Below are 27,698 nucleotides of genomic sequence, written 5' to 3'. Positions count from 1 at the left end.
TAGTGTAAGTGAAGACATACAATGGCTCGCTTTCATAGCCTGACTTGCTACACTCAGCAACAAATCTTCCATATTCGTCCACTTTCTATCAAATTCCAGGGTCTTCTTGTGTATTTATGGCTGAATAGTATTCCATAGAGTATATGTGCCAAACTTTTTCAATCCATTCATCTGTTTGTGGACATTTGGGTTGGTTCCATGTCTTAGCAATAATGAGTAATGCTGCAATAAACACTGATGTGCAAGCACTTTTCCAACTTGTTAGAGGAGCTCTTTAAGGTTGTCAAAACTGAAGTCCCACCCAATTCTATGGTTTTTAAAATGTAAAACCCAAAGTGGTACTTTTTCTCTTAAATTTTATTTTCTTCCAAATTATAAAAGTAAAGTATGCTCACCAAAAGAACTTGAAGATTCAGAAGATTTTAAAGGAAGACAACCATCCGTATTCTCTCTCATTAGATGAAATAATATACAGATTTTTTTTTTCTTTTTAGGTGTCTTTCATCAAGCACGTGCACTCATCAGAGAGAGAGGAAGTGAAAAATCACCCTCACAGGGGGATGGCCATGCCACAATCCCTTCTCCTCCATTATCCTCCTGGGATTTGGGGTACACACGTACATGCACACCTGGCACAATTTTCAAGTTGCCAGGTCCAAGACTCAAACCACTGTTAGCCAAGTGGGAGTCCAAGGCCTTAACCACCATGCTATCTGCTGGCCCAATATATAGCATTTTAATCCAATTCCTTCCAAACATCTTTACATGCAAAGGTTTTACAAAAACAGTGATTTTTAAATGTGCTTTTTTCATTTGGCTACCCATTTGGAACATTTGCCAATCTCTAAATATTATGTCATTTGTAGTCTTTTTACTATTCCATACAATGAACATGGCCTAAAGTTAGGCACATATCTAGGGATTCTATGTATAAAATGAGCTTACAAGAGAGAGCACAATTACTTTCCTGATGAGATTAAACTACACCTAACACCTTATGAGAAAGATAAAAATTGTAAATTGCTTGTGGAAAAAGCTCAGAAAACAATTCTTCCTTATTGCTAACTTCATGGTCTCTTCAACTTCCAGGTCCTGTCAGTGCTCCATAATGAGAGCATTAAAACCTGGATTTCTGGGCTGGCAGGTGACATAGTGGTTGAAGCACTAGACTCTCACATGGTCAACCACGGTTCAAGTCCCAGACCTGGACACTTGCTTTCTCAGTCTCTCTCTCTCTCTCTCTTGCCCTGTAGCAAATTTTAAAAAATAATAATAAATAAAATTAAATAAATAATCCTAAAACAACAAAAGCAAAAAACATGGATTTATACTCCAAAATGCAAGAGAAGAGACCACTAAGAAAGACGTTCTCTTTTACCAAATATCCCAAAGTCACTTTCCCTTGTCATCTTATTTATTCTTCTGGGACAAAAAAGAAGTTACAGAACAACTCTCTTGAGAGCTGGTGGAAGACCAGCAGGTTGCATGGTGATTAGGGCACTGGACACTCCCACATGGCTGACCATGGTTTGGGTCCCAGACCTGTGACTTGCCTTCTCACTTACTTTTACTCCCCCTCCCACTTCTCCCCCCATGTCTCTCTCTAGTCATATTAAAATAATGAATAAATAAAATTAAATAACTTTCAAAAAAAAGAGTTGGCAAAGGAGATCTCTGAGAACCACTTCAAACTCTCACTTAAAGACAGCTTTCACCTACATTCTGCAAGAACCCATTAGAAATTCAGCTCTTCCACAGCTCCTTACTAACATGAACTATTAAAAATCCCACAAAGGAAGGAGAGAAGAACACGGCTTTTTTTTTTTTTTTCATTTTAGGAGCCAGGCAACCATAAGTAATTAGTATTAGTATTGATATGAATGGTCAGCATCCTCAGCCTATCAGGTTGAGAGAGAAGGTTCTTGTCAACAGCACAGGCTGTCATCGGCTGCCATTTACACAAATACCTGGTTTCCATCTGGCCCAGACTAACCAGTCAGAAACCTGCTCAAGGAAGTCTACATGTGAAGCTGAAACCAGAAATGTGATGGAGGATGTCAGCAAATGACTAGGGTATTAGTCTTGGCTTAGATCATTTCTCCTACAGACTCACAAGATCTCTCTTGTCTGCCCACGGTCACTTTGTACAGTGCTTTGTATTTCATGACGCACTTTTCACTTTCAGTCTCATAACCATCCTATAAACGTAGGCTGGGTATTTGTATATTCACTCCACAGCTAAGGATACTAAAAGCCAAGAGAAAAAGTGAATTATTTGTCTAAGCTCACAGAACTGGTGAGTTGTTGAGTTAGGACTAGAATTAGGAACTTGTTGCTTTTAAATCCATTTTCGTTGCCACAATGTCACATTGTACAGAGCCACCACTGTCGACCAATAAATCTCTGCTTGAATTTTAATTCATTAAGTCCCTTCAATAAGCCCAATAAGGACTCACAGCAAAGATACATGAATCAGAGCATCAAGAAGACAGCTCCTAAGAGTGCCAAAGTCAGGAGCCAGCAGGTGGCATGGTAGTTAGGGTGCTGGACTCCAACATGACCATCGGCAGTTCAAGTTCCAAACCTGGCAGCTTGCTTTTTCGCGTGCTCTCTCTCTCTCTCTCTCTCTCTCTCTCTCTCTTTCTCTCTCTCTCTCTCTCTTGAGTACATTTTCCATACAATTTTAAAAAAAAAAAAAACAAATAAGATTAAATAATTCTAAAAAAAAATCAAAAGTACCAAGTCAATCCAAACCCAGAAAATCGCCCAACTCAACTATCAAACTATACTAATTCTGATGAAATAATTAAGCTATATAATTAGAATAAAAGCTAAATAATTGTCAGCTCTTCTACAAATTACGACAGAGGATGGCAACAATGCAACTTCAAACAGCATTTGTACACAAATGTGACTATCCCTATGTGATGTGGTCTTACATAAATACTTAGTTTCTAACCACTTAGAGCTGGTATTATTAAGATGTGGGGACCAGCAGCTGGCATAATGGCTATGTCGCTGGACTACCATGTAGTCGACCACGGTTTGAGTTCCGGACCCAGAGGCTTAAACTCACATTGGGCACATGTGCATGCATGCCAAAGATCCCAAGAAGAGAATGGAGGAGAAGGGATTGTGGTGTGGCCATCCCCCCTGATCACTGATTTCTCGCTTTCTGTCTCTCTGTCTGTCTTTCCAGCGAGTGAGTGCACATGCCCTATAGCAAAAACCTCTCCAAAAAGAAGAAAAGAAAAGAAAAAGAAGATGTGGACAATAGGTTTGGCTCTATCCCACAGCACAAGCTATACCCAATACCAACAGTCCCAAATCTGTCTGCCCATTAGCCTCACCTGGAGAATGTCAAAAATTACTGAAGCCAGTGGTCCACCCCCAGAGATTTCAACATAATCCATCTGCGATGTAGCCTGGGCTTTAAGACCCCCTATGTGCAATTTGGGAATCACCATCCTACAGCAGGCCAAATGAAAATTGCTAAACCTTATAAAGTTTAATGCAAGCAGAATTTCTATTGCAAGAAGAAAAACCAAACACACGAATGGCGAATAAAAAAGCAAAATAAAAGAGAAGGAGCACTAATACAATAACCAGGTACCTATCAAACAGTCTGTTTTTTAGAAACCCAGGCTTCAAAAACAAATATAAATAAAAAGGACTCTGAGTAGCATAAAAAATAATTGCTACAAAGCCCAGCACTGCTAGTCTACAAGAGAAAAATAAAAGCTGCCACAAACCTACTCGCTTAATTTTAGACACAAAACCACAAGGTTTAATAACTTCATTTTCAGCTTTTCCTAAATCTCTTTGAAGAGCAAATCTGATGTAGGTGGATGTCTGAGGGAGTAAAGAGGGTCCCGAATCAGCGAAAGCAGCTACAGCTGACCACCCTGAAACAACAAACCCAGCCACCTCCGCCCCCCATATTCCTGCTCTGCCTTTCTCGCTTGTACTTTTCTCCACAGCACCACCAAGGGATGAGACACGATCCATTTGTTCCCCATCTATTTCTCCCTATAACCTGTAACCTACATCAAGGTTAAGGTCACCTTCACAGACACACACACCAACCGCCAAGGTGAGCAACGATGGTATCAGCACACTAAGACCCACTCATTTCTCGTCTATCAGACATTATGTGCCGGATTCTTTCCTGATAAATTAGTAGTACAGAATATTGGCCTCTGTCTTTCAGACTGATATTCTACAGTAGGAACAGATGGGTTTTGGCAATGGCTACTTCATTATTGATCACTTACATTATTTTTATCACGTTGTGGAGAAATCTCTATGAAATATTGGAACATTGTTGCAGTCACTGGATCATTTTCAGGCTAAATCCGATAAACATACTAGAATGTTCCAACTCCTGATATCTACAGAGCTTTCAACTCAATATTCCCAGAGAAATGAGGAAAGAACAGCTCTTAGAGATCTCAGTAACTTTCAAGCCAGAAAAAAAAAAGGGATCTATGTTTTGGTCCCCTCCTCCCCTTTTTTTACTTGCACATTAATCATTGGATAATGGATGCATGATCACCCCTTTCCCTTCCTATAAGAAGGAAAATTAGATTAGCCCATTTGCTAGTAACATGGTTTTGCCGACACAAACAGCAGTAACCTCACGGGTCCACTGGTCCTGCTATCTAAACACACACAGAAGAAATAGCTTAAGATCAACTACTCTAAACTAAAATCAATCTTTTTGATAAGCACCTTCCTATATTGAACTGGTTTATATCTAATCATAATACCTAGCAGATTGACACATTTAGTTACCTAAGAGTAGATTTTAAAACAAGCTGATCTTGGATAATTCACCAACAAATTACACTGCTTACAATCATACAATCAATGGGTACATGAAAAACACATGCTTGATGCAGGCCAAATAGGTTACTGATGATACAGAATCTGAAACGCGTCCATGCCAAATCCTAAAAACATGGCATAGAGCTCTGGGGTCTTGATCATCCATCTGTGCATGTGTTAGAGCACACTAGAACTGCTTTCTGTGAAAAATCGTATTTTTGCCTGCAAGAATTCCTTTCACTGCTACAGAGAGTGGGCTGGTCATTCACTGAGATATATTGTTCAGGTTGGGCCAAGAAGGGAGGCAACAATGCTTAACCCACCCCAACCCTACCTCAACTCTCTGACTAACTCAAAGTAAATTAACCTCCAAAACAGCTTTTGAGATTATAACATAGGACTAATCACCACATCCTTTCCTATGATATCAGTAAAAATAATCACTAACTACATGGGACCAGCAGTGGGCATAATGGCTATGTCGCTGGACTCCCACATAGACAACTGTCGTTCGAGTCCTAGACCCGGTGGCTTAGATTCATGCCAGGTGTGTGTGCATGCATACCCAAGACCCCAGGAGGAGAATGTAGGAGAAGGAATTATGGCATGGTCATTCCCCCAGGGGGTGATTTCTCACTTTCTGTCTCTCTGTCTCTCTTTCTTTCTGGCGAGCACGTGTGCCCTGTAGCAAAAAGTAAATAAAACAATAATCACTAACTACAAATAACATTTTGAAGAACTTATTGGTAAACTTCACAGACATAGTTTAATATCTCATTTCATTATTTCAATAACCCATGAGTGTACATACATTCTTCTTAACTCCAACTTTTAGCAAAGAAAAATAATTAGCCACAAGTCACCCAGGCAATAAGAGTCAAAGCTGGGAGTCAAGCATTCCACCTGATCCAAACTAAGACCCATGCTGACATTCACAATCCTCCATATTATCCAACCATTGTAAAGGCTCTTATAAACCCAAAGTACTGCAAGTACAATCTTTTTTACAGGATATGAGAAAACAATTCATAACTGCCATACTCTCTTCATTCTAGCTATGGGCACATTTTCAGTGTAAGAGAAATCATTCTATCACCCCATTCTCTGAGCAGAGCACTCTGTGATCCTCTGGGAAGAAGGCACCTACATAAATATAAGTTATTATTATAATTATCATAATAATCCTTATCTGACTGTACAGCTATGGATTCTTTTTTAAAGGTATATAAATAAAAACAGACGAAATGATTAAGAGACCTTCAAAATCTCTCCAATCTCAGGAAAGCTTGCAAATGAAAAAAATGATTTTAGTCACAAGCCTTGTGACTGTCAGCTAAAGTGCTTCAAAACTACTTGCACTGGCTTAGTTTCCACTGATTGAATGCAATTATGAATTGACTTCTATGGGCTGATAAATCAGAACTCGTGTAAGTGGTTTTCAAAGCTCATCTATGCAATTTCAGTTAGATGCAGACTTCTATACAAATTTTCCTTTCAAAAAAAAGTTTATAAAAATATTAACTATCATGAAATACCTTCCTGGTTAGCTCATGCCACTGGGAAGAAGCTGCTATTCTTATATTAATAATTCTTCCCAGAATTAATCAGTCATTGTACATTAGAACCAGCAGCTGGAGTGTTTTGAGTGATAATGAAACCTGTAACAAGGCATCTTCAGCCGTCTTTTCAAGACAATAAGGGAATTAAAATTTCAATTTAAATGCAGAGGTTTGAAACACGCTTCACTGGCAAAATTACTTCAATTAATGTGAGTGGAATACAAAGGACAGACTGCAGAAATGTGATGCAGCAACCAGAAATTATGTCATTAATGTGCTTGCATCAACCCAGCACAATGACTGCAAAGGTCTAATTTAAACCGTACATATCACAAACCTACAGGCTACAATATTAATCAAGTCCCTGATTTCAATGTGTCGAATACGGGCTTCTTGTTGGATCACTTTAAGCTTTTCAGAAGCCAACAGCAGCTGTTTACCTTGAAGAAGGAAACAAAAGGCCAGGTCTATTTGCAGACATTTCCTGTCATGACAATTTAATTATTTTATACAATACTTTGGTTATTATATCAAAAGAAGAAATAAATATCCCACCTAGAAGCCAAGCCTATAGCTACGAGACCAGTCTGATGGTGACATTAGAACAAAAGTTGACGAGAGCCATTGGTCACCTCAGATGGGTAATATTTACTCTGGATTTATTAATCTGCACCGAACAGGGATTAAATCGCTACACAGCAGCATCTGCACCTGCTTTAAAATGGAAGTGGAAAATCTTTTGGCAAACAAATCCAAGGAAATCAAGGGGGTTTGAAATAGACTGTTTTGTCTTCTCTTTTCTCAGATGTCCTTTAGAAAAGATTTCCATTTGGACCCCTGAGATGCCTTAAGTAGATTTTACTTCTAACAGTACATAACCACAGGGAAAAAGAAATGTGATTATTTTTCATATGAAGTCCAATGAAAGAGCAATTATAGATCTTACTATGCACTCTTATGCACAAAAGACCGAGATGAAGAACGCTTCCAACCTTCTAAGTGCACTTTAAACCCTATCTCCATGAAATCTTTGTATATTGGGATGCATGGATCATTATTGTTTATTGGGATATGCCACTGCCCAAATTATGCAAAGTAACTACCTTATCTGTAAAAATGGCAATGATATCAGAAGCCTATCTTTCCCAGGTTGAGAGAAACTGAATGACTTAACAAATATAACAAACTTAAAATGGTACCTGCACATTGTAAGTGCTCAAAATATATCAACTACTGTTATGACTGTTGTTCATTTAACTATTACAAAAAAGGTAAGGTTAAAACTAGAGAACCCCACCAATAAAAAAAGAAAAACAAAACCAAAAACAAGCCTAAGTAGAGGAGAAATAACAGAGCAAAACTCCTAGAAAAAAAGTACCTTTTTTCTCTACTTATTGCTCTTGCACATAATTACCCATTTAATTAATTATGCATGAACTCTGACCTTATAAGGGGACTTCAAAAAGCTCGTGGAAAAATAGGTTGAAAGACAAGTTTATTTTTGTGTAAAAACATTTTGAAATCTACATACAATGTGCATTTTCCAAGAAACTTTTTTTTTTGGGGGGGGAACTTTTGCCTTTTCAAGACCCTGCATATGAGCAGACAAAAATAGGGGAGACACATCTCTACCTTTAATGATCTACATAAGCAGAAGTAACTACATTATAGTGAAAAACATGCAGCTTAGGGAAAAAGAAAAGTAGGTAACCAACGACATTCAGAGAGTTAATAAAATTTAAGCCAAATCTTTAAGAATAAGTCATCCTTTTCTAGGCAGACAGGATCAAGAATCAGTTCAGGAAATACATAGCAAATTTAAAAACAAATCTATCACATCCTTCTAACAAATAATTGAAAACTATACTTAATAATGTACTATCTTAAAAAGCAACAACAGAGAAAGGAAACCCAGAAACACATCTAACAAAACAGATGTAATATCACTAAGGAATATATTATAAAGAATTATTAAAAGACATAGATGAAGACTTCAATATATGAGAGGTATATCCTGGTTACTGATAGCCTGAATACTGCAAATTGCAGATAGAAATCATCTTAAATTCAATTAAAATTCCATCAAACTGCTTGTGAAACGTGATAAGCAGACTCTAAAATTTCTATGTAAGAGTGAAGAGTTAAAAATATCACACTTTTCAATAGCAAGATAAGGGAATATCTTGACCTCCTATTGAGATGTTTTATAAAGTTACAACATTAGGTCATCGGGAAACTCATGATGTATTTTTCCATTTTTCTATGCAAAAACGCATCATGACTTTCCTGACAGCCCAACAGTTTAAACACCATGACTTTGGTGCAAAACAAGATTAACTGAACAAAATAAAGAGCTCACAAAGAGGACCAGCCATACATATGTGAATACTTGCTTTGTGATCAAAATGGCATTATAAATCTGCAGGGAAAAGATTCAAACCATCATCTGAACCACTGGCTATAGAGAAGAAAGATTAAATTAGATCTTTACTTCATACCATGTATCGAAATGGACTTTTGATGGATTAAAAAAGAAAATACAGACTGTTTTTGTGACACTGGAATGAAAAAAGAGTTCTTCAAACAAAAACACTACATAATATAAATGAAAAAGATTAAGAAATTCTACTGTATGGGGGCCAGAAGGTGGCATGGAAGCTAAGGTGCTGGATCCCACATGGCTAATCATGGTTTCACAGATCTGGTGACTTGAGAATCAAGTCAGACACATGTATGTGTATGCCCAAAATCCCAAGAGGAGAAGGGGAAGGGACTTGTGGTCAGGCCAACTCCTCCCCAACCACAGGGGATGATTCTCACTTTCCCTGTCTCTGTCCCTCTGGCAAGTGCACATGTCTATGGAAAAAAAAAAAAAAAAAATAAAACCTTTAAAAAAAATCTACTGCATGGGGACTTAAACTTCTTTATAAGACACTATAAAACAAACTAAAAAGATAAACCACCAAATGGAAGAAAATACTTGGAATGCATCTAACAGACAAAGACTTGGTATCCCATATTTGGGAAATTTATCTCATGTACTTACCCTTTTCTGGAAGTGACTGTTCTTCCTCTCAACCCCATCCCCACTACCTCAACCACATGTGTTTAGCTAGAACTGATGATCAGCATGCCCAAGATGACTAAATCTAGGTCCTAACTCCAGACTTTTAAATTAGAGGGAAAAAAAGTTTCCATCTACAAAGCTCAAAAAATGTAGACTACATACTACACCCCCAACCTTCTCTCCCAACTCCCAGTGGTCCCCTCTTACATAAGGAGCCAAGTCTATAGTAGAATAATGAAGAAGACATACACAGAGAACATGTAGGTGACATTCCACACACATTCCTGTCCCTTTAGCAGACTGGTCACATGGGTCAAGCAATTCCCTTTACCTAAGCTAGCAAGAACTGAATTTCTATGACTTACAACCAAGAATTTGAAGTTATTTAATGAGGTGTTGAAGAACCATAAGTCAAAAAGAAAAAAAGGACAATATTCATGATTAATTAGCCCGTAAGTAAATACATTAAATCCTAAGTAGGACGACCATAAAATAAAAATATGAAATCCTAAAATGAAAATAACACAGAAATAAATTCTAACCAACTATTTTAATATGTGGCATTTACTCAAAAGCAGCCTCACTCCAAAAAGAATCAGGATTCAAATAAATGTTTATATGTTCCACAAACATATACACGCTTGTCTACTCTGACTGCTGAATCTTGGCAACTTAGTACAAATATATATTCATAATTCAACACTAAAGCTGAAAAGTAATTTTTTTCCCCTTTGGACACTCTATAGTCATTATTATAAAAGATGTCACTTTGAATAAGATGCTGAAAATCAATTCTTTTGACACACCCAAGAGCCAACCATTATTAACCTCCTTCCTCTGTGGAAATTGACCTTTCAGTCCTATCACATAACCAGGTTTTAATATATAATAGGATGTCATAGCACTTCTCACCCCTTGGTTACCAAATTTCCTTAAAAGCTTCTTATGAAGGACCTTTAGTAAAATTCTTCTTGGAAGTCAGAATGAATTAGAACCCCTAGGGTATTTAAACTGTGTCCCCACAACTTCCCTAAGTGTTTTTTCCAGTGTTACAGCCAATCTAATTTGGTGAAACAAAGATAAAGGGCTTTCACTGAAAAGAAAATTCAAATACAGTCCATCAGCTGCTGAGAGTTTCTAATAATCCTCAGCAAACTTTGAATGAGATGAAAGTGTGTGGGGTGAGGTGAACAGGAAGGGAGATAAGGCATCCCCTTCTAAGAATCGCAAATTATGGGAAAGTTGGGATTATTAGGGAGCAAAATCTTTTTTTTTTGGGGGGGGGAGAGATTTTCACTCTAGGGTGCGTGCGCTCGCCAGACAGAAAGAGACATAGAGACAGAAAGCGAGAAATCACCCCCCAGGGGGGATGGTCACGCCACAATCCCTTCTCCTCCATTCTCCTCTCGGGATCTTGGGCACGCACGCACACGCGCCCGGAGTGAGTTTTAAGCCACCGGGTCCGGGACACAAACCGCGGTCAACTACATGGGAGTCCAGTGACATAGCCATTACGCTAACTGCTGGTTCCCGGGAGCAAATCTTTAATTCTATTTTTGTTTTACTTTTTTTTTTTTTAATTTACTATAGGGCATATGTGATCATCGAAGAGACAGAGGGAAAGTGAGAAAAAACACCCCCACTCCCTCAAGGAGAGTGTCCATAACACAATCCCTCCTCAACCATGTTCTTTCAAAATATGGGGCATGTAGAGACACACACCCAGGTTGTCCTTCAAGTTACCAGATCTGGGACTCTAATTGTGCAGTCAGTCATGTGGGATCCAGTTGCTTTAACCAGCAACCCACCGGGTCCTTTATTTCCATTTTTTATCCATCTTCTTGACACTCAGCCACAAGCACCACCAATTGGAACCTTCCGAGAACTTTCACTAATTAAAAAAGTAGCTGAAAATGATGTACTAAGAGGCTGCAGGCTAGGTGGTGGGATATATCTGCTTAACAACTTCCTTCTAGTATCAAAACATTATTTTCTTTCTTATCAATACTGGGGAGGTAGAGGAGAGAAAATCCTTAACGTAAAATTTCTTTCAAAGATTTGGTGGCACACTAAGTTGATATAAGCCTTCAAAAGTTCTCTCTTACGCATTTATTATTCTTTTTGTTTGTGTGCATGTGTGTATGCACGTGCACACGCACGCACATGGACGTGATAGACAGGGCACACACTCATCACAGAAAGAGAAAGAGCGAGCAGAAAAAGCACCCCCCTATCGGTAACACTGCAATCTTTTCTCCTCCATTTCTCCATCCTGTCAGGATTCGGAGCATGTATACACACACACAACGCATATTTCTAAACTCCCAAGTCCAAGGCTCAAATCGTGGGGTCAGCCATGTAGGATCCAGCTGCCTTAACCACCAAGCCATGGAGCCAGGCCTCATTCTCTTTTTTTGTTTTTGAGAGGTGTTTTTCGCTATAGGGCGCATGCGCTCACCAGACAGACAGAGAGAGACAGAGAGACAGAAAGCGAGAAATCACCCCCCGGGGGGATGGTCACACCGCAATCCCTTCTCCTCCATTCTCCTCTCGGGATCTTGGGCACGCATGCACACACGCCCAGTGTGAGTTTTAAGCCACCGGGTCCGGGACGTGAACCACGGTCGACTACATGGGAGTCCAGCAACACAGCCATTACGCCAACTGCTGGTTCCCAAGGCCACATTCTTCAAAATGGTATTCATTAACCATCTTTCTCTGAAGGTACAAAACAACTCTCATTACCATTCCAACATGATTTAAATACTGGTTTCTTTTTTTTTTTTAATTTTTTTTATTATCATCATAATCTTCTTTATATTACATTGGATTACATATAACTTTACAGTGTATTACATTGCTTTTTCAAAAGGGAATGCCATGTATGTCAGTCAGTACAGAGACATTAATCTCCCCGCTTCAACATTCAATATCTTTTCTATGTTTTCCCCAATCATTATTATTATTCTAATTATTTTTTAAAACAGTTAATCACTATTTCTCATTATGCTTGTAAAAATACTTTGCCCATCATTATATACTTCTCAGACCAATCCAGTTGGGAATACTATACATGTCAACATCAATAGTTAATAAGCCATATCTGTTTCTCACTAACGTCCTGCCTCTCTATTGTTTCTTACCACTGTATTTCTTGCCATTATCCCAAAGGCAGACAATACGTATATAATAATCATCTACCATTTCAAACACTGGGATTAGGAAAAGCAGTGATTAGGCTTCAGCTGCAAGGACTTGTGAATCCCGAAAGGGTAGTAGTTTGTAATGGGCTACATGCATGGCGGGATTCAGAGAAAACCAAAGTGCTTTTACATCTAAGCAGAAGTGACCCTCAGCACCCGCTTGTCTCTCACCAGCATGTCGGTGGCACTGAGATAGTGCTTGCTGGCCATGCACTGCTCCAGCTTTTGAGGCACTTGCTTGATATTCTCAATTTCATCCAGCAGGTTCAGGACGTGCTTATGTTCGATTCCCTCAATCCATAGTTTCCGAAGCTCATCCCGTTTGCAGTGCAACAGCATCTTGCATGAAAGCAGATTCTCTTTTACCTGCAATAAAGCAGATTCGATATGGGGTCAGCCTGAACCCATAATCTGGTTAGTATTCCTCACTGGTACTCCTGGATGTAACAGTTCCCAATTTCCACTCCTGTTTCTTTCCCTTGGTTGGCGTGCTTGCAAAATTCTAATCCTGGTTCTGATCCTGACTCGCTTGGGTGCATCTCCACCTCTCTATGTCTGTAGTTTCTCTCCCATGAAATGAGAAAATTGCTAGCCTGCCTTTGAGTAAATCTAGAAAATATGTCTAAGGATAAAGTACTCTGAAAATAAAGGACCACCTAAACGTTAATATATCTAAGTGGAGAATCATCATCGTAAGGGTCTGTGCTACCATTCCTTCCACGCTCTTACCTGCGCAGGTTCCTATGCAGCCCTCTTGGTCCTTGCTTCTAACTTTAGAACTCCAGCTAAAGTTTATAGTCGAGAAACTGGGCACTCGCGTCAACTGCCTGTAATAAAATAAAAATAACCCCGGTGTCCAAAAAAGAGTAGGTGCATCAAGAGATAATCTTGAAATAAAAGGACATACTAAGGATTTCTTGCCTTATAATCTATTTTGTAGATACTAATAAGACGATCTCCAGCATTCTCAGAGATCTGTACAGCCCAGGCACAATGTAACAAATTAAAAGGAAAAAGGGAAGGAATGAGGAAAATCTTCATAAATGAGAGAGAGAAAGAGAAAGTTTCTCCTTTCTTCCCTAATTAAAAACTCAATTTTTACAACATGGAAAACAAAAAAGAACTGTGACCTTTCAACAATTCATAGCACTGCTTTCATATACTTTGAACAGTTCTAACATGTACTTCTATTTAGAGTTTAATATTTGTTTAGTTTTGTTTCTGTTTTTTGTTTGAGGTAAAATGTATGCATGAATGCATTTCAAGTGTACCATGTGATGAGTTTTAGCAAGTGCACACGCCTGTATAATTCAAACCTTCCTCAATATGTAAGACATTTTTATCACCCTAGAAAATCTACTACAATTGAAAATCTGTGCTATTCTATGAGAGTTAGTGTGCTGGTGCACATGTTCATTAACACTATACTTCTGGTCATCGCAAAACTAAGAATTTTCAGCATTTTCCAACAAGTATGGAAAACAGGAAGACAGAATCCTGAAATTAGAAAGCTTCTTGAAAAAAACATGTAATCTATTCCTACAACTTTAGGACAATATCTAAATCATACTTCTATAAAACTCTCCCATGTAATAACTGTATTTTTTTGATTCCTGAATAAAGGATTTTGTAATCTCCCTTTATAAGCATAGTGGAATGATCACTGGGGGAAACATAGACCTCTTTGAAAATCTAATGAAGATGGTTCCAATTATCTCTACTCTTTCCTCTAATCCCAACAAAGTGATAGCAAAGGAATTTTTTCCTCTTTCATTGCCAGAGGGCATGTGTGCTTGCCAGAAAAAGAGAGAAAAAAAATACCCTACCACCCCCCACAATGGGGCTTGGTCACATCACAAACCCCTTCCTCCATTTCTCCATCCAATTAGAATTTAAGCCACACACGAACATAGACCAAGCTGCTTTTCACTGTGGCCAGGATTTGAACCAGGCTCTCTATGCACAACACTTAATCACTGTGCTATAGGACCAGGTCAACAAAGGAATAAAAAGTATAAAGCACCAAAACAAAAGAAAACAGCTCTTTCCACCATCTTGAAGCCTGTGGAGGCCTGCTGGGGAAAAAAAAAAATGCCAAGGAGAGATTTTTGTTGTTGTTGTTTTTGAAAGATTTTCGCTATAGGGCGCATGCGCTCGCCAGACAGACAGAGAGAGACATAGAGACAGAAAGCGAGAAATCACCCCCCAGAGGGGATGGTTATGCCACAATCCCTTCTCCTCCATTCTCCTCTCGGGATCTCGGGCACGCACGCACACACGCCCGGAGTGAGTTTTAAGCCACCGGGTCCGGTACACGAACCGCAGTCGACTATGGGGGAATCCAGCGACATAGCCATTACGCTAACTACTGGTTCTCAAGGAGAGAATTTTTTTTAAACTATAATTGAAATTTTTATAAAATGTCAAAGAAGCTATTACATCAATAAAACAAGGACAAGATGCTATTAAAAAAGAAATTTCAGGGCCAGCTCCTTGGCATAGCAGTGGTGCTCTGTTGAAGAGAGGAGAAAGGCTGGATCTCACATGGCAACCACAATTCAAGTCCCCAGCCTGGTCAGCTGGAAATCTTCCCGGCAAGGGCAGAGGTACCAGGATCTGACAGGCTGGAGGACTGGAGGAGGGTGATCGGGCACAACTAGACCCTAGGAGGGTGCTCTTGTCGCTTCCTCTCCTCTCTCTCCCATGTGTGTGCACACATGCTCTACCATAATTTTTTTTTATTTTAATTTCAGAAAATGAAAAAAGTGTAGAAATTAAAAAATTTTTTAAATCCTTAAAAAAGGTTAGAAAATTATCCTTCAAGAAATATCCAAACAAAAACAAGAGATAGAGATAAAAGAAAATGAGGAAATTGACCCGAAAGGTCCATTACTTGCCAAACAGCAATTCCAGAAAAGGAAAAATGAGAAAAAAAATGGAGTGGAGAAAAATGCTAATAAAATAATTTTTTATAATTTCCCAGAATGCAGGATGAATTTTCATAGACACTGAGTACTCGAGAGAGTGGAATGAAAAAAGACCCAAAGCCAAGGCACATTGACCAGAGACGACACAAGGGGTAAAGTGACAATCTTAAAAGTTTTTCAAGGAAAAAAGAAAAACAAAAACAAAAACAAAAACCAGGACTGATGCAACACCTGTGAATCAGAATGGCATCAGGCTTGTCTAAACATCAACACTAAAAACTATGAGACAAAAGACACACACATTTGCAAACTTCCAAGAATTACTTCCAAAAACCTATTCATCAAATATGAGCAAAGAATGACATTTTCAGACTTGCAAACTCTTAAAAAACAAACGATATGTACCATATCTCACCAAAGTACTGAAGAACGTGCTCTAGCACAAGAGAAAAGCAGAAAAGAAAAAATACGGGATCCAGGAAGGGGGAAATCCAACAGGAAGAAAGGCAACAGGGGCAATTAAATCATAAACTCCAGGGAAAACGACAGCAGCAATGAAACTACACAAGAGAAAACATAAACATAGCACACCATATGGCTTTGATGTAAATAAATCTTTATGTAGTTATATTTAGACAAGCACTGATCACCTAGTTATCCCAAACTAGGATACAACTATCTAGAGAAGATGAAGGAAGAAGTGTTGGGGTCAGGGAAAGGATGAGAGGGGGTCTAAATCCTCATCTTCCATAGCTGGAAATCAATATACAACGTTTCAAACAGGAAACTCAAGAAAAAGTAGTCTACTGGAAGTAGAAATAGCTGGGAGGAAAAAATACCCAACCGCCAAAAGACCAAAGTCAATGTCTTAGGAGTACTGCAATGGGGGCAGAGTAGGATGAGGTAGGGGAATCCTAGTTTTTATCATCATTTGTGACTCTATTTGACTTTTAAATATACTCTCAAGGCAATTTTTAGATTCCTGTGGAGTTGTCTCTGACTTAAGAACTCTACCTCTTAAATCCATTCTACTTTAAATCTTAGTTAAAAATTTGTCAGAATTTTATTTCTGATGTTTTACTCATGATACCCTTGGTTCCATAATTCTTATTTTTTCCCTCTATGTGTAATTGTTACTATGGAAACAGTTAAAAATAAATTTTATGTCATACAACACCAAACTAGGCTCTTGATCAAAAGAGAGAAGAACAAACTCACAGAGTGTCAGAAAAGCTTGGCAAACTCCTGTCTGATTGGAAAAAGACCATCATGGCATTTCGCACTAGATATATACAACAGTCAGCTGACTTCTCACTTTTGCTTACTACATGGAAAGAGAAGTGAAGAGGAAGGTAGAATTTATGGAGAAAAAAATACTGGCACTAGGCCATGCAGAAAATGAACATTACCAAAATTATTCCCTAACATGGAGTAACGAAGCTACAGGCATAAGAAGCTAAATGAACTTTTAATACAAAATTGCCTTCAGGCTTGTTTTTTGTGGGTTTTTTTGTTTGTTTGTTTTGTTTTGTTTTTAATCAGAAAGTCAAGTTACAGTTGGAAAAAAAATGTTACTTAAAAACTTACAGGATGGGGTCAATCAGCAAAAACTAGGAAGAAACATGAGAAATCTCAAAACAGTGGCTGAGCAAATGTAGCCAGACCCAGAAAGGGATATAATACATGAAGTTCTAGAACAGTAAAACTAATCCAAAGTGACAGAATTCAAATCAGTACTAGCTGGAAGCAAGATGTGGGAGAGAACTGACTGTGAAAAGGCAGAAGGGACTCTCTGGGAGGATGGTAACACAATCAAGGATATAAACGTTTGCCAAAACTCAATGAACTAATGTATATAAATTATATCTTAGTAAAGATAAGGAATCCAGCCATTACAGAAAACAGTATGGAAGCTCTTCAAAACATTAAAAATAGGTCTAGGCACAGTAACACACACTGGTTGATACTATTAGACAGGATGAAGCCACATGGAAGGCTCAGGTTTGATTCCTGGCCCATCCGAAAAGCCAGGCACAGCAGTGTATGCCTATAATCCCAGCTACTCAGGAGGCCGAGGCAGGAGGATGTTAACAGAGCAAGACTCTTTCCAAAAAAAAAAGTAAAAGTAAAAATAGAATAACCATATGATCTAGCAATCCCACTATTGGGTGCTATATCCAAAGGAAATAAAACTAGTATGCCAAAGAAATGTCTACACTCCTATGACAGCCAAGTTAAGAATCAAACTAAGTGTCCATCATTGAATGAAGAGAGAAAGAAAATGATGTATATATGCACAATGGAATACTAATCGGCCTTTTAAAAGGGGAGGAAATCCTGTCATTTGTGTCAACATGAATAACCCTGGAGGACAGTATGTTAAATGAAACAATCCAGGCACAGATGAATATCATATGATCTCAGTTCTGGGTGAAATCTAAAAAAGTTGAACTCATACAAGAAAAATAGTCATTACCAGGGGTTGGAGGTAAGGGAGATGGGGGAGATGGGGAGATACTTGTCAAAGGATATAAAATTTCAGAGGAATAAGTTCAAGAGATCCATTGTACAACATATCGACTACATTAATAATAATGTATTGTACATGTGAAAATTATGAAGCGTGTAGATTTTAAGTGTTCTCATCACAAATAAGTAATAAGTATACAAGTAAGATTAACTAGCTTGATTTAGCCATTCCACAAGGTATACACATTTCCAAACATAATGTAATTCACCATAAATACAAGGAGATTGTAATAAGTTCATGGAAAGATGGAATTAAAGGACAAGTTTATTTTGGTGCAAATTTTTTTTAAATCTGTGCAGTTTTTCATAATACACATTTTCCATTAACTTTCTGGAGACCGCTTATATATACGATTTGTATTTATCAGTTAAAAATTTTTAAAATAAAGATGGGAGTTTGTTTAATGGGGAGGAGGGAAGAAGACTATGTCCATCAAGAAATAGTAACATTCAAATGCAAGAGAGGTACCTATTCCTATCTAAATTTTTATTTCTCCAATCTCTTTTCTATTTATACATGCAATGACAGTATTTTCATTCCATTCTATTTAACTTAGAGGGATAATCAAGATTGAAAAATTACACTACTGTGTTCCATCCTTAAACAAATCTGCAAAGTCAAGTCATTCGAATCATGACATCAAGTACAAAAACAAGTTTCCTTTGCTTCCTCAGACTTTTCATAACTTCACAGTTGTTCTTCATCACCTGTTCAGCCATAGCAAGAATTTCAGTTTCAATACACTGCATTGCAAGTCACTCTAATTAGAGACTATTAGAAAAAGAGAAAATAAAGAAAATGAGATCCAAGAGGCTAATGTGAAAAGAAATGTGAGATGATACAGATGGCAGAGAAGTTGAGATTTCTGCAATCCTGCCTTGGGAACTAGGAGGAGGTGAAGGAAACTCGCTGGGGCCTTTGACTAACACTGCCTTTGCATTTACGAGGGGAGGAGCGGAGATAGAGGTATGAAGAATGAAACACAACACACACATTTTCAAGTCATAAAATCAGAAACATACTGAATTTGGATCAAGGAGAAGATAAAAAGGGGGAAGTGCCTCCAAGTGTGCACATTATCTGTAATAAAGCGCAAGTGTGTGAGCTGTTCACTGAAACTGCAGTCTAGGAATAATCTGAAAGGGTCCCTATGAGTGAAGGATGGTAAATAAAAATGAATGTAAGTCAACATTATTCTTAATTTTAAAATACAAAATATTGGATTATCTCTTTGGTTCTACTGTTGTTTACAGTAAAAGTAAATCTACATGTAAGTGTTTTCATAGGTTTCCTCCTGCCACAAGGATCCAACCTAATCCACAGAGACTTAAAGTACCTAGAAAGAGAAAAAAACCGTAAACACGCCACTCACCGTTCTGTTTTGAAGCTAATTAGCACTATAGATTGGCTTTATATTATTCTCAAACTTTTATCTCCCATGCTTTTTTCCCTGTGCTATTTTCAACTGCCATTCTAAGGTGTTAAGTTCTTCGAGAGGCTCTCTCAACCGTTCTAAGGCCATAGCCCCCTTTGAGTTACAGAGTCTGGGTTGAGTACACAAACACAGACACAGTGGAACTTAATGGAAGATGATGCCATGGTTTTTGTGAATGCATCAATGCACTTCAGCCTACTATCCAGATTCTGAATTACATATCTCATTATTACTTACTCTTTAGTGTGTCCACTTGCCACTTCTAAAAACCTGAGGCTATTTTCCCTTTCTCATTCAAGCAGCTAGAATTTTCTATCTTAGATGCAGACTATAAATAACTTCCTACGAAAACCATGTTGTTCTGTGACTTTATATATATATATATAAATAAATAAATATTTTCATTCCTTATGGCTATGCTTTGTTCTAATTCTACCCTTCAAGGTATACTTTCATATAAAAGCTAAAATTATTTTAATGAAACATAAGGAAGGCTGGCCCCATAGCACAGTGATTAAGCTCTGTGTTTGGCTCCATGTGGGGAGCCAGACCCCAGATGACAGACTGAATATCAGCCCTGGCAGGTTGAAAAACACTCTGGGCACATATGTGCTCATTTGTGCCCAAAATCCTGACTGGAAAGAGAAATGGAGCAAAAAGCATTGCGGTGTGACCATGCTCCGCTGGGAGAGGAAGGGTGCTTTCTCTAACTCTCTCTCTCCCTCCCTCTGGTGAGCACATGTGCTCTCTGGCAATACAAAAATTAATTAATTAATTAATTAATTAATTAAGGCTCCATTCATTACATCTTATTTCCAATTAGAGGAAAGAAAAGTGACTTTTAGAGCTGGATCTAGTACTAAAAGGCAACAAAAACAAGTGTTTTTGCACATATCACAACAGAGCCAAGTACGAATGTGCTCCTGTGATAAGCATTAGGCTATTAGTAACCTTAAAGAAATCTTGAGGTCATCTCATCCACCTAATACACCATAGAAAAACACTCCAATTCAAATTCCAACAGGCATCGCCAATGTGGCCCACATGGCCCATCTCATACTCATTTATCTTCATGCTTTTCCTATAATAGCAGTTATTATGAGAGACATTGGCAGAATCCATGGATTCTGAGGTTTTTGAATGTAGTATCTCATTCTGACCAATTTTAAAATGTATTTAACAATTATAGGATTGTCCGAGTATTTTACTTTTTATCCACATTACTCAACCTGATTAACTATAATCATATCTTATTTGCATTATCTTTTATTTTTTCCCTTAGTTTGCTAAAGGGCATGTGTGCTCACTAGTGAGAGAGAAAGAGAAATCACCGCCTCACACAGGGGATGGCCACATTGCAATCCCTTCTCCATTCTCCTCTCAGGATTTTGGGCACACACACATGCACTCCATGTGTTTTTCAAGCTGTTGGGTCTGGGACTCGATCCACACAATTGGCCATGTGAGATTCAGCTCTCTTAACCACCATGCCATGTGATGGTTAATCCATCACATGGTTTTTTTTATTAAGCTAGAAAGAATTCCAAATGAACCTGACCAACATAAAAAAGTTAGGACACCTCAGAAGCAAATGAAATCCACCTGCCAGCTCACATTTATCCTCAGGAACATAGATTTTTATCTACATCATAAATTGAAATATGGCAGTAATATAAAAACTGGGAAGTGCAAATAGTTCTGTGGTCTAATGCTTTAAAAGGTGACAATCCATGAATATGAACATCATCATCTTCCATGATCTCACTAAAATCTATTCCTAGCACAGCAGCTAGAATGGGGCTTCAAAATGTTGGTCACAATATATCCCTCCTGAGCGTAAAACCTGAGTGTTTCGCATTACTCTCAGTGTTAAAACCGAAGTCCTTCCAGTGGACTCTAAGTGGCCCAGCTACTCTCCCTTTTCACATCTCACAAACAAGCCTTCTCATCTGTCTTCAGCTTTTCTTCTGACCTCCTATGCTCTAGCCCTGCTGGTCTCCTTGCTGTTTCCCCAAAGTTCCATCATGCCCCCTGTCTTAAGATCTTTGTACCTCTTGACTTTCTCGTTTCACTTCCTTCAGGTCCTGGCTCCACTATTACCTCAGTGAAGCCTCCTCTGGCCAACCTAGTTAAAAAAGCAACTCCAAGGCCCAACCTAGCATACCAGGCCAGTCCATAGCATACTGCATTGCAGTGCTGAAAATCACATGGCGCAATATGGGTTTGGATCCCCAGGTTGGTCAGTAAACATGTCAGACACACGTGCAGGTGCCCAATATCCTGAAGAACTGGAGGGCTGGGAAAAGGGGATTATGGCTTGACAAGACCCTAGTGAGTGTGCTTTCTCTCTCCTCTCTTCCCCCACCCCCATTTCATGCACAGTACATATTCTCTATCATTTAAAAAAAAAAAAAGCAACTCCATAGTCTTCCTTCTTTGCTTTTTTGGGTGTAGCACTTCTTTCCATCTGTTACATCATACTTTACTTATTGATTCAGGGCCTATCTCCCTTGATTAATTAGAGTGTAAACTCCACAAGGACAGGGAGTTGGTCTGTTTTCTTCACTTCTCCACCCCAGAGCCTAGAATAATAACAATGCTCAGCACAAAGCAGGCACTCAGTATACAGAGACTAAACAAATGCTGTTAACTATTATTTTTCAGAAGCCAACAGAGGGCGCTGGACTCCAACATGGCCAACTGCAGTTTAAGTCCCAGGCCAGTGCGTGCGTGCCCAAAATCCCGAAAGGAAAACGGAGAAGATATTGTGATCTTGCCAGCCCCCTTGTGGGGTGATTTCTCACTTTCCCTCTCTTTGTCTCTTTGTCTCCCTCTCTCTGTCTCTCTTTGACTCTAGTGAGAACGTGTGCCATATGGCAAAAACCTACAAAAACAAAAAATTACCTATGATTTGTTTTTTTCTTAAACTTCTTTTCATCAGCATGCAAGCTCCATGAGGACAGGGACTATTATTTTCTACTGGACTAACGCCAGCGCCTAAAACAGAACTAGGAATGTAGTTGCCAACCAACAAATACGCGTTGCAGCAATCTCCATTCTATTCTTTTGGCAAAGAACAGAAAGAAAATTTCAACTACACATTCTCAACATCTTGCTTGGCTCTGAAATAATGTAGTCCAATGTTTATTGAGTTATCTACACTTTAACTTAAAAAAAATACATACCTCTATTTTTTTTTCTTTTGGAGAGATTTTTACTATAGGGCGCGTGTGCTCGCCAGACAGACAGAGAGAGACATAGAGACAGAACGCGAGAAATCACCCCCCAGGGGGGATGGTCACGGTGCAATCCCTTCTCCTCCATTCTCCTCTTGGGATCTTGGGCATGCACGCACACGCGCCCAGCGTGTGTTTTAAGCCACCGGGTCTGGGACACAAACCGCGGTCAACTACATGGGAGTCCAGCGACATAGCCATTACGCTAACTGCTGGTTCCCCTCTATTTTGTATATAATCCAAAATGAAAGATTAGTGAGGAAACATGAACGTTTCCTTAGTGATAAAAAAAAAAGGACTTCCGTGGTACAAAATTGTCAAATTAGGCAATAAAAACAAACTCACTTTCATTTTCCCCCAACATTTTCTTCTCCCAGTAATCAATTATTAAAGGCTTTTTTGAAAAAAGCATTAGCCCCTCAATTCTCAACATTGAAGCTAATTCATAATGCCAAATTATGTGACATTGGGACCAGCAATTAGTGTAATGGCTAAGTTGCTGGACTCCCATGTAGTCGACAGTGGCTTAAAACTGACGCCAGGTGCGTGTGTATGCGTGCCCAAGATCCGGAGAGGAGAATGGAGGAGAAGGGATTGCAACGTGGCCATCCCCCCGGGGGGGATTTCTCGCTTTCTGTCTCTCTGTCTCTCTCTGTCTGGCGAGCACACGCACCCTATAGCAAAAACCTCTCAAAAAAAAATTATGTGACATTTACTGGGTCATATTTTTCTATGTTTTTCTATGGAAAAATGAGTCATGACTTTTCCAATGACCTCAATACTTTCCCAATAACTGTCTAATATAAAGTTTTCTTTTTTGTTGTTTTATATATACATTTTTATTTCAATTTTTTGTATACAATCACATATGTCACTTAGCTTGCAAAGTGAATATTCCAACATGTATACATTTCTCACCAATTGCTCAAAACCCCAACACACTGAAAATAAGAATGGTGAAGAGGCTGTGGCTACTGAAGCCAATGTGAAATAATCAAGAGGAGGCTCTCCAACATCAGGCAAACGCCCTTTGTTTGCAGGCAAGATGCTATCAACTCAGCGATAGGGAGCAAAGAAGAACTCACTGCTGGTGCTTCCCTTCAGATTAGGACCAAGTCCTTTCAGCCAATGAAACTAATCAGAAAACACAAATACCAAAGGGCCTTCACCCTGGCTGTGATTACCGGAGGCAAAGCCAGAAGGGCAGCAGCTCTATGCATTCATTCTCTGACCTCTCTTGAGCTTAGTAGAGTAGGTCAAAATGGACTACAGTTTACTTTAAATCTAGAGCAAGTGATCTATAGCTTTACCTAGTTTCACTCTTAAGTCCATGGGATGAACTTGCCACTTACAAAAGCTAGGGATATAATATTCCTTTCAAAAGAGCCCAGTTAATTTCAAAATGTAAAGAGGTCAGCACTTTGCCTCTAAAAAGGTTAAGAGCTTACTGATTTCAGCACTAGACGCTCAAAGGCTGAATCTCATATATCACAGTATTCTTGGAAGCATTATTTATATATCTGCTTCCAAAACCATGTGAAGTCTAATGGACAGGAAATAAAACATGTGAGAACACTACGAGCATGGCCATTACTGGGCGGGAACGGGCCTCAGAGTCTCTTAACCCAACTCTTAGCACATGGCAGTAAAATTCAAACTGCAGTCTGTACGACCTGCAATCCCACAGAGGGGTTGGACAGCTGTCACTAAGTACTAAGAAGGAGACCACACATACTTGGGACTTCTCACCCCCACACCAAGGAACAGGAGAGCACTGTCTCTTAATACTGGGGTGCAGAAAAATATCACATAAAGCTCACGGTGGCAAGGAGGTAAGGCACCATTGTATGTTATTGGAGTCATCTGGGAAGGCCCAGAGTTCAGATCCCAGGTTGACCTGAACATGCTGGATGTGCCCATGGGTACGCCCATAATTCTCCTGGATCTGATGACTTGGAAAATATGCCATGCAAGGATGCGTGTGTCCCCAAAATCCTGAGGGGAGAATGCAGGCAAAGGGACTACAGTGTGGTCATCCCTCTGGGAGGTGCTTCTTTCTTGCACACACACACACACACACTCTCTCTCTGTCACTCTCCAGCAAGTGCACACGCCCTATAGAAAATTAAGAAAAAAAGAAGAAACTTAAAAATACTCCTTACAAACCCACTTTACCAAAGGCACAGTACCCAAGAACCAAGAGCTCTTTAAAGACCTACCCACAAAAGAAAGGCAAGAAGTGAGAGAGGAAGAGTCGGACAGACAGAGGGGAGAAAGGAAAAACTATGAAAAAAGGGAGGAGACAAGAAGAGAGAAGAGGGGGAGGAAGAGAGAAGAGAAAAAAAAAGTGAAAAAAAGACGGAAAAGAAACAGCTCCAAAACGTGAACAGAAAATTACAAAATTAAAATACATGCTTGTATTAATTACTAAAGTGTAATGTTAAAAATTATGGTTTTCTTAAACCATTAATTATATATTTAAATAACCTAGAGGTTACATTTTCCTTCACTTCACCAAAAAACACCAAGAATATACAATGGAGACAAGCTCCATGGTACAAGTTGATGCTGTGCCAAGTAAGCCAGATACCACATGGCCGACCAGGGTTCAAATACCAGGCCCACTGACTTAATGCTGGGCTCAAGCATGCATGCCCAGGATCCGATGGCATGGAAAACTGGAGGGAAAAGGACTGTGGCGTGACCATGCCTCACTGGAGAGTTCTCTCTCTTTCTCTCTGCTGTGCCTATCGCTCTCAAGCTCTATTGTACTCTCTATCATGAACAAAAATTTAACATTACTATTTTTTTTTCTTTTGGAGAAGGTTTTGCTATAGGGCGCTCGCCAGAAAGACAGAGAGAAACAGAGAGACAGAAAGCAAGAAATTACCCCCCTAGGGGATGGTCACACCGCAATCCTTTCTTCTCCATTCTCCTCTTGGGATCTTGCGCACGCATGCACATGCGCCCAGCGTGAGTTTAAGCCACCAGGTCTGGGACTCGACCATGGTCGACTACATGGGAGTCCAGCAACATAGCCATTACGCTAACTGCTGGTCCCGACATTATTTTTTTTGAAGTGCATGTTGACTGCACAGAAATCACAACCAATTTCAAATTCGGTGACATACTCAAAGTTAAAATTTCAAAAAACAAAAAGTCTTCAACTGCTACAGCATTACACATATACGGAAAGTGTGATATGTGCACAGTAAATACATCTGAGGGCTGGCTCTGTGGCATAGCAGTAATGCACTAGACAAATGTCAAATTCCACACAGTGCCCACAGTTTGAATCCCTAGCTCAGTCAGTCTGAAACATGCCAAGCACAGAACTGAATGCCCAAGTCAATCAGGATCGTTAGTCCTACCATGGCACCTCTCTAAGTCACAACACACACACTAAGAGAAAGCACTACAGTCATCAGACAAGCAAGAGAAAGCTCACCTGTTTTATTTTATTTCGGGAGTTGGTGATGCGCTCTGTGATGCTCTGGTACGTGCGAATGGCCGTCGTCAGTTCTGTGTAGTGCTGCACAATCAGTTCATCCAAGTCACGGTCACATTTCTCGTAGGCTTCCTCAAGTCGACCCTTCTCATTTTCTCTGTCTTCAACATCATCACTGGTAGACAGATTCCTGGTGAACACACAGAATATATCAAGCTGAGTAAAACAGCAAAAAGCAATAAAAAGGTCACTCAGTCAATATACTAGCATCTTACTAACTAGGAAATAACAGGAAATATAAAACCACTTCTGGAGTCAATTCCAAAAGCCCATCTAAGTGGATATGCTGGCTGCCTATTGGAAGAGCCGTTCTCTTCACCTGTTTCCTGAGCATTAGAACTGGTTGACTCAGAGAGCAGACAGGCCTGAACTTTGCTAGCGAATAGGCAGCTCTTGATTTGTTTGAGTGAATCACAGTCATTCCCAATAATTCCACTGCCCTTACCAGTGATGACTCTGGCCAACGAGACCTAAGGAACTTCTAGGGGTAGCTTTCTTGCAAGAAAAGTATCAGTTGTCAACCATGAACACTGTTATACAAAGCTGAGATACTCCAACACTCCAGCCATCCTACAACCATGTAAGGGAAAGCCAAGTGACTGCTAAACTACCACTACTGTGTAACTGCATCAGCAACGCAGCCAGCCCTGCTTCAAGACTTCTTAGAGGAGATCAGCAATATCCAGCTTAAGTCACTTTCATTTGGTCCTCCTTTGTATGTAGCTGAGCATGTACTAACTGATCAAATTACTCATACACTTGGGCACCACCATCCAAAGAGCTTATTTGAATGACCTCAATTTGGTACAGAGCCCCCAGCAGTCTGGAAATAAGGTTATATTAATTCTAAAACTTGTTATAACAGCAATAATCTAAGCTCTACTACAAGACTGTCCCAGCATTTACTATTCTTCAAAGAGCACTAACAAGATTGATACGAATCAACAATAACCAGGGAATGAGTGTATCTACACTTATTAAAAATCTTTCAATAACTTAGTTTGATACATAGGCCACAGATCTTTGTTTCCTCTATTATCTTTGTTGGATAATATTTTTTTAATTTAGCATTATAATCAGTAACAAAGAAACCTTTCCCTCTTATCTGTTGGCTGTGGTAATTTTAGAGTTTCATTAAATTCCTTCAGATTTGTCAGTTTCTACATTCAGCCTAGTTTATTTCATTTATCTTTTTTAATTTAGGGAGGGGGATATTTCAGGCTCTCAATGATGGATGCAATCAATTATAAGTCCATCATTAGAACTGCTCTCAGAGATGGTCTGTCAGCAAATCAATCACGTATCTACTTCCAGATATTTCCAAGCAAAATACTGTACAACAGTCTTTCCCAAACTGTCATGTAGAGCAAAGGATCTTAATTCACAAGTCATACAATATATAAAAC

At 39.1% G+C, this 27,698-nt stretch overlaps 1 protein-coding gene across 1 annotated transcript in view; it reads right to left on the bottom strand.

Annotated features, from left to right (window-relative positions):
* The window catches only part of EXOC4 (exocyst complex component 4), a 923,760-nt gene that overhangs the window by 871,368 nt on the left and 24,694 nt on the right, over window positions 1–27,698 (bottom strand). Inside the window, exons 2-3 of the mRNA XM_006144991.1 lie at window positions 26,233–26,422; window positions 12,828–13,022 (exon numbers count right to left, since the gene is read on the bottom strand). Of these exons, the coding sequence (XP_006145053.1) occupies window positions 12,828–13,022; window positions 26,233–26,422 (385 nt within the window). The remainder of the gene's footprint in view (window positions 1–12,827; window positions 13,023–26,232; window positions 26,423–27,698) is intronic.

This window comes from Tupaia chinensis, unplaced genomic scaffold (genome assembly GCF_000334495.1).
Source record: "Tupaia chinensis unplaced genomic scaffold, TupChi_1.0 Scaffold000140_1, whole genome shotgun sequence".
NCBI classification, from domain to species: Eukaryota; Metazoa; Chordata; class Mammalia; order Scandentia; family Tupaiidae; genus Tupaia; species Tupaia belangeri.
This window is presented reverse-complemented; position numbering and strand designations above follow the sequence as displayed.